At 38.6% G+C, this 12,500-nt stretch overlaps 2 protein-coding genes across 2 annotated transcripts in view; both read left to right on the top strand.

The window, feature by feature from the left end:
• Positions 1-5,165, top strand: part of LOC137967487 (synaptotagmin-1-like) — an 8,234-nt gene extending 3,069 nt beyond the window's left edge. Inside the window, exons 3-6 of the mRNA XM_068814001.1 lie at positions 441-487; positions 1,093-1,447; positions 2,171-2,294; positions 3,818-5,165. Coding sequence (XP_068670102.1) covers positions 441-487; positions 1,093-1,447; positions 2,171-2,294; positions 3,818-4,317 — 1,026 coding nt within the window. The 3' untranslated portion in view covers positions 4,318-5,165. The remainder of the gene's footprint in view (positions 1-440; positions 488-1,092; positions 1,448-2,170; positions 2,295-3,817) is intronic.
• Positions 5,166-7,787: 2,622 nt separating this feature from the next.
• Positions 7,788-12,500, top strand: part of LOC137967815 (proton-coupled zinc antiporter SLC30A8-like) — a 10,221-nt gene continuing 5,508 nt past the window's right edge. The window contains exons 1-3 of the mRNA XM_068814395.1: positions 7,788-8,127; positions 10,263-10,409; positions 12,066-12,231. Coding sequence (XP_068670496.1) covers positions 7,956-8,127; positions 10,263-10,409; positions 12,066-12,231 — 485 coding nt within the window. The 5' untranslated portion in view covers positions 7,788-7,955. The remainder of the gene's footprint in view (positions 8,128-10,262; positions 10,410-12,065; positions 12,232-12,500) is intronic.

Here is a 12,500-nt window from a genome sequence, read left to right as displayed (position 1 = left end):
TCATAATAGCTAACCTTAGGCCTAAAAACTTTTCTTTAGGCCTAATTGAGGCCTAAGGTTAGCTTTTATGCATGCTTATAGGATACTTTTCTTCAGGCCTAACTAGGCCTAATTAGGCCTAATTAGTCAACCTAAGGCCTAAGTAGGCCATAGGTTAGCTTTTATGACTGTTTAGGATGCTTTCTGTATTAGTAAAACAATAACCTGTGACCTTTGACCTTTGACCTTTGACCTGTAACCAGTGACCTGCAAAAGAAACCTGCCGCGTTAAGAACGCTCACCAACATGGAAGAAATAAATTTATCTTGAGTTTCCACAGGCGGCCTATCGTTCTTTTCAAATCACACATCCGATCTTACTCTGCAGCTGCTGACTGGTTACCAAAATTTCATGGCCTTCAAAAAGCAAAGATAACCAACGATATGCTTTTTCTTTTGCAGGAAAATTTGGGCAACGTTAAATTTTCTCTTGCTTATGACCAACAGCAGTAAGTTTTACCAGTAGGCTAATTACGGGTACTTCTACATCGTACTTAATCCTCAGCTAAACAATCAATGTTGTTCAACATTGTTGGCATGTGTACCATGTTGGTTTCCGCGGGATGTGTCTGTTCCCCCAATTGCCCAGGGGAGGAGGGGGACAGTTGCTTTAAACGTGAAAGCAACATCGTTGGCATGCTAACAACCAATTAGCTTCAAGTACGCGATCTCCAAACCGCTCAGGCTAACTGCGTTCTACGTGAAATACATTTTGGCAAAACTTGGCAACACTTGCCGTAACCTAAGGTGTGGCTCTAAAAGACGAAGAAATTAGGAGATATTTATTCATATCTTGTGGTTCTACAATAGTAGCCGTTCCTGACATCATTATTTGTCGAGGGCACCAAATTATGTGAAATGATGCCGCATTCCTAATCTTGGGTTATGGCCACTTGTAATCCATCAAATGGCCAGGAAATGAGTATCACCTTCATATTAACGAAGCAGGGTTGTACTATGGCGTCCCATCTCATGTGACGTACTGGCGTCCTCTTATCAGATTAATTTAATCAGGTTATTCTCAGATAACATGGCCTTTTCCTTCCTTATTCAGATCTGAACTAAGAGTCAAAGTATTTCACTGCAATGACCTTCCCATGAAGTATGTCGGTGGGACTATATACACATACGTTGAAATCGAAATGTTTCCTTTTCATCGAATGGTGTCAGAAAAACCGCGGACAAAATACATCAGGAATGAATTCGACCCTGTTTTCAACGATGAAGTTTGTATAACAATCAATAAGGAGGAAGTTGATGACCAGAAGATGTATCTCCATGTGTGTGATTACAATCAGATCTCTACTCGTGATCTGATTGGTTCGTACAAAATGGACCTCAATGACGTCAGTTTCAAGGCGAAAGGCAAGCCAACCGTCTACGAGAAAAACTTGCAATGGATTGATTCGGTAAGTAACGAAAAAAAAAACACATCTTCATTTCATCAAATGAAGCTCGACCATTACACGTGTAGTCGAATTACGACGCCAATAACTAGGTTTCAAAATCCGATTTAGGAAAACTTTGTGAAGGTTCTTCAAGGTGACAGTGTTTTATTGGAACTGATTATATGAACTGAGGCTTAAATTTTACTGTCTTTTTTTTTTCCGAGAAGACAAGAAAATATCAGCAAAGTTGCTAGATGTCATTAGAAAGACAGGACTTTCTAGAGAATGGGAGATTTTAAGAAACAAAAAGTCAGAAAATTCAGTTGACGGGCGAAGGGGGTTATGGCGGAGTATTGAAGCTTGAATGATTAGACCAAAGTGTCCCTTTACACTTTGCCTAAACTTCCACATCTACATCTACATCTACATGTTCCAGCACTCTATGAACATAGAAGATATCTATGAGACGGGGAGTTCGGTTTATAGTCCTTATCCCAGAAGACTTGAAAGTCTAACCCATTTGCAGATGAAATTTCAAAGGCAGCACTTTCTCCTCAGTTATTTTAAGATCCTGAGTGTTGATCTGGCCGGGGTTCGAACCCGCGTCGACCACCCTCATGACAGCCTGTGCTCAACCAACTAAGCAAGGGCGAGTGCTTTATAGAATCACGGCTGAAATTTATATTCCTTTCCTTTAGTTTTATCCCTATTTCATGCTTGGCTTAGATTCGTTGTCTTTTTTAGGTCCGCGGGGCAGAACGTGGCGATATAAAGTTATCCATGCGGTATTATGAAGGGGACAGTCAGTTAATTGTTAAAGTGCTAGAATGCAAGGCGTTAAAGCCATTTTCTGGTCGCGTTTCCTGCAGTAAGTACTTTCAATTGATGTCGCAAGCATCACCCTCAACCGATGTTATAATTATCTCCTTGCCTTATGCGTTCTCCTTTTAGCAATGGGCCATTTGCAGCTTGCGATCACATGGTATAAAAATCCGCCATACTCGAGAGCAAATTCCGCACTGGAACAACTAAAACAAAGGAAATTAATTTGAATTTTCCTTTTAATTAGATGTCCCAGGACGCAATTTGCTCTCCAGTATGGCTGGTTTTCTTTACGATGTGATCACTAGCTACAAAAGGCCTACTTTATGGGCTGGTAATTTCTCCTTTAATTATGTTGTTGAACCTTGTTGTGCGGTGTACGTTCGAGTTCCTAAAATACAAGCCGAGGTGGGCTTTGATCCATGTCACCTATGTCACTCAACAGAATGATACCCTAAATCAAAAATTCAAGTGTATTTTGTGTAGCTGTTCCAAGCTTGCTCAAGGAGATTATAAAAGGAGGCATGACACTCTTCAATGGCCGAGTTGTTCGTTGCCGGGGAATTGAGTTGGAAGTTCGGGATCAGTTGTTGTGACAGATAGTATGAGCATATTCCAAGAAGTGTATCTGAAAATGAAGAAGTGAAACTTCTGTGGGACTTAATTAAATATTCAAACTGATCGAGAAATTCAAGACTGGAGACCACATGTTGTTTTTTTATTGTGGACATTGCTGTCCCTGCTAATAATAATAATAATAATAATAATAATAATAATAATAATAATAATAATAATAATCAACAAGTACCTGAGCCAGTACTAGAGAATGAGAGATGTAAAATATAATGGGATTTTACGATACAGACTGATCACGTGATAGAGGCAAGAAGACCGGACATGATTGTTGTTGAAAAGAGAAATAAATGTTGCAAAATAATAGATTTTGCAATACCATATGATAGCCGTATTGAGGAGAAAGAAGTCGAGAAGGTAGTGAAATACCAGGATCTAGCAAGAGAATTGAAGATGTTATGGAAAATGAAAACAATGGTAATTCCTATTGTAATCGGAACATTTGGAACAGTTCCAAAAGATCTAAAGAAGAGACTAGAGAATATTGGTATAGAGACCAAGATAGACGAGCTTCAGAAAAGTGTTATTCTGAACACGGCAAGGATTCTTAGGAAGGTCCTAGAAGTTTGAGGAGACTTGTTGTCACCAAGCTTCCTGGAGTACGGAAGTTCTATTGGAAGTCCAATGTGCGAAAACAAGATAATAATAATAATAATAATAATAATAATAATACTAATAATAATAATAATAATAATAATAATAATAATAACAACAACTTTATTGAACACCATAGACGAGATATAAAGGTGTTTCTTACAAGTAAAACTAAGAACAATAACAACTAATTGAGATGTTTCTATTAAAACGTATTACCAGTATTGCTCTTTGTGCAGTTAAGGCTCTACGGATATCTGATATCTGTTCCCTCAACGAAAAATAGCACGGGTATTAATTAAGATGATGATGATAATGATATGACCTTTGTTTTATCTTTAGATTCTTACGTTAAACTGAATCTTGTGAGGGGATCAAAAGTCATAACAACCAAGAAAACACGAATTGTGAGGAAAAACTTAGAGCCGAAATTTGAAGAGGAGTTCTTGTTCAATGTGGCAGAAGATCTGCTAGATGAAGTAAACCTTATAATACACGTCAAAGACAAATCACTGATTGGACGAAAACGGTTAATAGGCGAGCTATGTGTGGGATGTCAAGGCGTCGGCCAAAGTCTCGCCCAATGGCAACTTATGGTTAAAAAAGAAGTCGTTATGTGGCACCAGCTGGAATTATTGAACATTGTTCCTGGAAAAACGGATCTACAAACAACAATGGCGTCTTTACAAGGCTGGGAAACGACCTCAGAGGAGGAGAGCGACGAAGAAGAAGGGGGAATGTTCACGGGACTTTTACCCGGGGGATTGTTTTCGTCCTCCGGGAACAAACCCCCCAAGAAGACAAAGAAACCTAAACTGTCGAAGAAGGAAGCGAAACTTTGATCAGTACTTTGCGGAAAATAGGGCAGTCACCTTTTACTATAGCGAATTCATGATGTTAAGTGCTGCCATGACTATCAAAGCCCTGTTGCTCCACCAAGGCAACACGATGAGCCCAGGAAAGTCATTTTTCTCTTTAGTATGCTCCCACAAATAGCGCCGGTTTATCCACTGTGTGGTGGAAATACTCTAAACAAGTGGCATGCCTTGATTTGCTCTGGCCAGGGGCTAAAGGTCGAAACGTAAGCTTTCTTATTTTTTTTACTGACTTTGATCAACTCTGTTGATGTATAACGAAATTCTTCATGTTCCTGTAGCTGCTACAAGCGGCATACCACTTAAAAGTACCTCGAGATTTGAAGTGGAAGGAGAAAAATAGCAGGTCAATTTCGAGTTCATTTCAGTCTGTTGTGCAAAATCATCAACCTTTAATTTTGATTTTTATAAAAGGAAAAAAAAATCATCAAAAACGTTTCACACTTGGACAAGTCCATGAAAGTAAGCTAAGTAAACTTTCTTATGTCGTATTTCAGCGCAGACTTGTAAAAGATTATGCGCTGTTCTTCCGAGCTCGCTGTTTTTCGCGTGCAAAATAAGGAGAAACACTGCCACTTTTATAAGAACAATTAACAGTGTATTTTTAAAGCAGGTATATTGAGGCTTTTATGTCACCTCCACCATATTGAGTCCCGAGAGATTGCAAACTTTTTCAAGCTCTTTCCAAATGGCTCGGGACATCGCATCTCAATTTTGGCCAATGTGACTGCCGTGTAAAAAAAAGCTAATTTCAGTAATTAATAAAAGAATAAATGACAAATACCAATCTCAATAAAAAGAAGTCCAAGCAAAGCAATGTTTGAATGTTTTAATCATGTTCACTAGCCACAATACACAAGTGGTCGCACTTCCGTTTGCCCTCGTCTGTGGCATTAAATTTTCTGGACTTTGGAACAAACGTTTTTCGCAAGATCTCATATCAAACTTCTTGGTCGACAGATCGGCCAGTTTTAGCTTCTGTCAAGTGGCTGAGATGTTGATGCCTCGTTACTGCCAAATTTCCACACTTTTGTATGTCACACATGAGTGAATAGGGAACTTAAGCACGCGCGTTTTTAAAACGCGGACGCCAACTGGAAGAAAAGATTTCAAGTGCCAGAACAGTGGTGTCTCCCAGATTTTTTTACCAATCATCTCTAACGGAGAAAAGATACTTAGCAATATAAATGTGGCTGCAAACTCCACTGAAAGAATGATTTTAACTCCCTCAGAATATTCACTGATTCTGTTTTCTTTTTTTGCTTTCCCCGTCAGCAAGATGTATTGAATGCTCGTTAAAATTATTGCGTTTGACGAAGGAGAACGCACTCTAATCATGCCACTCCCGCGGAATGTCCCTCAGGTATGGACCGTGTATGCGATTTCAGCGTTTGGACGCCATCTTGTTCTGGCACAAATAACCTCGATCTCATGTGATAGTGTTAGGGCTTGCCCAAGATAAGTCAAGTCCTTCCCGTTGGACGGGCGGGGTTATAAAATACCTGGATGGGTGACCATCTGGCGCTATCCCGTGCTGTACACGTTGCGGAGTCACGCAGTTTGCCTATTCAGCAGGAAAAGCTACTGATATTCAACAACACTGATATTGCATTTTATTTTATAGATACTGATGAAATACCAAGATTTCTCCTTTTACTAAAAAATCATATCTTCACCGCGCGCAATGAACATATCATTTTTATCTTTCACATGTGAGAATATTGGTGTCGTCATGGTAACGAACACGATAAGCCAATAAAACGCAAGCTTCCTCTTCATTGAAAGATACTTTTGTGCTTTAATATAATTTTCCTCTACTACATTAACATTTTATTTGCAAAATTTTACATCATCATGATTTGTTTTTCATAACTTTCATATCTTGTTTCATGTTACACAACATGCGTGTTTTAGCGGTTGGTGACCACTGTTTCATCATTTCGAAAATGAATAAAACAAGTTCTTTTAAACCTGGACATTTCATCAATATCTATATAATATCTGAACAGAACATTACATGGCCGCTTGGGGATACGAATTTTATCTTCTCGTGCTGAAAGTAGTGTGATACCTTCCTTACTGAACAAATACTAGAAAAGCTCTCCCCAAATTATACAACTTCTTTCAAATACCTCGTCGCTGACAGAACAGGAATCGAACTCACACCTCACTAATCCTTGATTACTGCTAGTTAGAATTATTAATGACGTATGCCTACAAAAGGCTTAATGGAAGAACACTATTCTTCAAGTTCGTAACGGCACTGGCCAAGACTCAAGCTTATATAAACATAGCACAAGTCCTCTTATAACTGGTGAGACTTGAAATAAAATAATAAATTATATATTAATCGAATTAAGGCCCATCACTTCAAACTAGTTTTCGTTGATAGAAAAGCTTCGCGGGGCCGACCAGAGAAATCACAAACCAACACTTGACGACAAGTCCAGAAATCGAACCGTGGACAAGAAAGGTAAGGGGCGAGGGTATAAATTACCAAGGTGCCATCCTAGCTCCTTCTATGAGCAGCGGGTCATGATTATTCTATTCCCCTTTGGTCATTGTCGAAAATGCAAATTAGAAGATATTTTTAATCAAAGACGGGCCAAAATCATGAGAGTTTTTGGGATGTCAAACAGCTGTCAAAACACCGCAATCAAAGGCGTTAAAGTTATAAAATAGAAAAAAAACTCCTTTTGGAAAAAGTGCGAAACATTTGAGAACTAGAAAGTATTATTAGTCTATGAAAGGGTTTCCTTCGCTCGTTGCTTAAAAATATATGAGGGATAATACTTTGTGAAATGAAATTATGTTAATGTTAAAACAATACTTGATATATAATTACTTTAGCCAATAAAACATCGCAATCGTATATTGCAATGGTTTTTTTTTTCAAATCTGTATTTAAGTTTAGACAACACCCATTGAAGGCAAACCAAGCACTTATTCTCTTTTTAGAGTTTTCATGGAGCATTGTGTTGAATTTATCCTAGGAAACGTTCGTAGTGGTGATTGACTCAGCACTAAAAGACGTGCAACTAATAAGTCGGTTCACGTTGTGAAAATTATCTGCGATATAGGATTTATGTAGTCCACTACTGCTTGAATTCTGAGTTATATATATAAACTGACAGATTTTGTTAGATGTTGAATTCAAAACGGGCAGTAAAGTGACACTTGATCTAATCTGCGATGTATTTATTGCATTAAAGTATTTCTCAACGTTGCTTCGTCGACAATAATTCAAGATTTTAGGACAGAAAAAAATCTTTCGTACACATGTAGCATCTTCAGCATTTGTTACGTAACCAGTGGGTTTTGTTTTGACCCGTGGATAAGTCAACTAAAGTAATAACACTGTCTTTGTTTCCACTTATTATATGCTAATGTTCACAAAAGCACTTTCTTTACTAAAGCTTTGAAAGCTCATTTGCCTTTTTAGAAGTTATTGATACATCTGCGAGACAGAAATAGCGTTCGTAAACGGCGATTGGCCTACATTTTAGCCAATGTGGCCGGTATCGTTACAACCAACAAGAGTAACGCGAAAAGATATGTGACCTCGAAAAATTATCGCTCTTAAAATATCGGCTACTGAATAAGATATGAGAAAAAAGGTCATGAAGGAAAAGGAATATTCGAAGCTTTCTCAAGCGGATGAAGAAATTGCATGTCAGTATGTTTCACAACCGAAACATCGACACGAAAATGATGCGAGGAAAAGGCTTATCACAGCCTGCTTATTTTGCACCGTGTTTATAGTTTGCGAAATCGCAGGTAAGGAATTGTAACTGAGTCAGAGAAAATTAAGAACGAATATAACCTGCAGTCATTTCAGTATAGATAACACTCTGTTTTTCTCTAAATAATTATTCCCTTTTATACGTTGATCGACGTATTATCAAAAGTTTTTTACGATTAGTAGACTTGTTCGTAGGGATTGCTGTACGTTTAACTTGAAGAGGGGTATTTTATTAACTGGGAACGTTGACTGTTCATTATTAGTATCCAGCGATATTTCACCAAGGTGAACGTATATTACTGTAAGCAATTATCATAAATTATGCAGAGTTCGCCCGACACCATATCCATAAATTTCCTTGAACTTTCTTTAAGTGCGTAAACGACAACAGTTTTTGTGTTCTTGAAAGAAATCATTGAACAAGTCAGTGAGATTTTCAATCTTTACTTTTGTCGTTAATAGTCCCCGCACAGTTCAGCCAACTGTTTGCCGGGACGGAAGCCCGTCAAATTTGGAAGACCAGTTACCTTTATTTGAATTTCTTCAGTACGGAGTACGTCCTTAATTTTGAAATGAAAATTCGTAAAGACTTTCGTGTTTTTAAAGACTTGAATGACGTGAATTGAAAGGATTTATTTTTTTGATGAATTTAAATTGTTTATAATTCATTTGACTTACGCAGCTTCGCACCGACTTAAGTCAAAATCGGGTAAAATTGTTGATATTGTATTACCATTGACAAGGCCTTCTTTTTGAACGCAAATAACACTTGCCCCGTTGTCATTGAAATGCAAAGTTTTCTCACTGCTTAAAGACAAATAAAACAACTTCCTGTGGCTGCACTGTAGGTAAAGGAAATCCATAATTACTTATAGTCGTTCAGACTGCGCAGTAGTGCTTTCCTTTATTATATGGCTTGTGTTTGTAGCCGATATAACGCGCGCTCTGATTGGCTAATTGTGACTAAATTGTAGGGCATTATTCTCCTGTAATGCCCACGGGCCGATTACGGGCTTGCAAAAACAAAGCAAAAGGTAATTAAAAAACCATATAATAAACTACTTACTAACCGAGCTAGCTCGAGCCGTACTGGGGAACATTGGCCCTCGGTCGTTTTTGTACGGACCTCGCTGCGCTCGGTCCGTACTGCCACGACCTCGAGCCAATATTCCCCAGTACGGCCCTCGCGCTCGGTTAGTAAGAAGTTAGTAATACCTTTATTGGGTTTGTGAGTTGAGATCGTGCGCTTGGGTAAACAAGGAAATGACCCAGTCATAATACTATGACTAACAAAGAAAATCTTGTCGGGTCTGGTATCAACAAAGTTTCCTCTTTCATCTTTCTATAAACGAAAATACGAAGCTATGTAAAGAAATATGAATTGGGTCTCTGTACGCGTTACGTGCCTATGTCTTAGAACGGTGTTGACCATGTGGTATCACTTATGCAGTCGCACGGTTTGAGGTCTGTTTGAGTGAGGTTCCAGCACTTGGTTAAGTAACCTGACTTCTGACTGTTACACACAATTGTGGTTTCATTCACCCAGAAGCCTTCCACGCCAATCTGCCAAGCCGACCACATCTGTAAAGGTCAGACATGATAACGAATAGTGTGTGAGATTTCGAATAGTGTGTGAGATCTTTAACGTGCCACACAGTTAATGAACAAGGGCTGTGAGACGGGACCCCCGGCTTCTCGTCCTTATCCTAGAAGACTAGGAAGTCTAACCATTTGCTGGTGTCTCACCCAAGACTTCCCGCATTGCCTGATTTCAAGCCGAAGGGGACATTTTGGTGTTAGTTAATCAGGCTAATTTTGACTCCCGCAGGCATTTTAAATACGTACGGATGGCCATACATTTCTTGTAAATTTTGACGTTTTTAAAGGGCTGTATCTCGCTTAAAATTGGGTGTTTTAACACCAAACTTGGGGATTTTGTAAGGCATGGTGTGCACTTTCTGACTATGTGGATCAATAGTTGCTAATCCCATAATTGGCAGACTCGTACCTTGTCTCCCTCGGCTTGAAGTCATCGAGCAATGGAAGTCCAGTGCTGGGTTCGAGTCCAGTTCAAGCCCGGATTGTTTTCACTGATGAAGTTGCTCCATAACTGCAATCATCACTTTCACTGAAACCTTTGTATCACTTGATATGAAATCTTTTTTTTCAGGTGGTTTCATTGCGAACAGCCTCGCCATTATGAACGACGCTCTACATCAATTCTTTGATCTCAACTCCTTGGTCATGAGTCTGATTGCGTCGTGGATTGCGCGATGGAAACCCAACGAAAAGAAAACTTTTGGCTATTACAGGGCTGGTAATTATTTGCATTGTATCATAATCATGATTATCATTTTCAGCGTCATCAACATCACTTCCAACATCACCGTCATCATTGTAATCGAAGTCATGCGTATGGGCCTTATTTGCACGGCGGCCATATTGGCCATTAACAATAAAGTGTTTTCACGTGACGTCACGGGGGCGGCGGCCATGTTGGTGTACACAGCTAATCTATTATCGGTCAACACTAATGGCCATCCGTCAAACTGACATTAGACATTTCCTTACAATTACACGACGCAATATCCCATCTTAATATGACAAGCTTATCGCTGTAAAAAGAATGAAAACAGGCAGAGTTAGAGCTTTAGTTCAACAAGAAATAGCGTTTCTAAGTAAAGCCTCGCTGATCTACAGTATTTAGGTCTAAAAACCACTTTGAAGACGGTCAGCTTTTACTTGTTTTGCTGGGTACCACTATGTCAAAAAATCGATTTTCCAGGAGCTTGTCTCCTTAGTCTAGTGGATATTGGAATATGCAAGGAGAACCCATCGATCCGGGCTCAACTCTTTGGGTCGCCTTATTTGCCTCGCCTAATCTAAATATTCTCTGCACATTGAAATGTTTGTTTCTTTGAAGTAGATCTGAAGTCTGAAGTAGATTGTACGTCGTGTAAGTTGAATAAAAAGGGAAATGTCAGTTTGAGGGATGGCAATGAGTGTTGACCTCTATTATCATGCATTCCCAACGTTTTCTTTTGTTTCGGTGGAAAAACAAGGTTACTGATCGCGAGAGAATTGTTTGAGAATGAGTTTCGCTGCGGCAAAACAAAAGTTTTCAATTCCTCGAGACTCAACATGGCGGACATGTTATTAAGGCCCATTCGTGCTCGTTGAACTTTATTAAAATCCACATTCCTTCGGTCTAACAAAAAAAACGGGGAAAACCAAAAATTACAAAATTCCGACGTACAAAGCGAAGAAACTAGATTAAAGAAAGCAAAGGATTGTAAAACGTAGGAATAATTTTAACCAGATTTAACTTAACGGTGTCCTTACTTTACGATATTAAAAAAACAGCTTCTAAACGAAAACTTCCCGATAAAAATGTGATCCGAAAAAACACAGTAGTCCGGACTAAATTTATAAGAGTAACTTGACAAATTATGTAGCATTGATCAGAGACAATTAAACTTTAGACAACGTTAACATTAGAACAAACGAATTGTAGCAAAAAAAGCTTCATTCAAGAAGTTTCGCGGTAACAATCATCATCGTCATCATCAGTCTCTATAAAAACGTCCACACAACAAACAAGTTTAGATTACAGTGTTTTCAATGCAAATATACCCTAATAACTGTCCAATAACGAAGACGCAATGAACACCGTCCTTCAGTTCAGTTTAATTAATCTGAAGCTCACTGTTTAAAAATAGCAAGAAGGATAACAGCATAAAACTATCATTTTTGTCCTGTCATATTAAAATTGGAATTCTTATTTGTCTAAAAAGGGTGGATGCAAATGTCAACGTGTTCTCTGTAGATGAAACCACAGAAAGACACTTCTCAAATAAAGCACTTCGAACAATTTTCTTGAGACGAAAATACTACCTCTCCAGATAGCGTCCCATGATAGCAAATTGAGTATCTGAATAAATCTGCCCTAACTTACAGTATCTCTTATTCATAGAAATCTTGGGTGCATGCGCTGTGATTCTGACGCTGTGGCTTCTAACCGGTATTCTTGTGTATGAATCAGTTTTAAGACTATTTCCAGGACATGTCGGTCATCATAGTCACGTGAATTCTGACGTAATGATTTTGACTGCAGCTCTTGCCTTTGGTGCGAATATTGTGTGAGTATTGAGTGTCTCGATTATTCCTGGCCATTCCGGTTTTCGATTTGGAGAACGAAAAAATTGAGGACTGGATCAATCCGTGTTGAAACCAAATATTAGTTGGATTATTTATTTTGCACCCGATACGGCTGCTAAGTAAAGAGAGTAGAAGGAAATAAGGTCTACAGGAGTAAATTTCGGAAACCCTAGAAAATCAAAAAGGAAAGAAACAACATAATTAAAAGAAAGTAGAATAAATGGACACTCAAAAACTGTGAGTGAATTCT

Source organism: Montipora foliosa, chromosome 8 (assembly GCF_036669935.1).
Source record: "Montipora foliosa isolate CH-2021 chromosome 8, ASM3666993v2, whole genome shotgun sequence".
NCBI lineage: Eukaryota > Metazoa > Cnidaria > Anthozoa > Scleractinia > Acroporidae > Montipora > Montipora foliosa.
The sequence above is the reverse complement of the archived record's forward strand: the minus strand, read 5'-3'. Positions and strand labels throughout refer to the sequence as shown.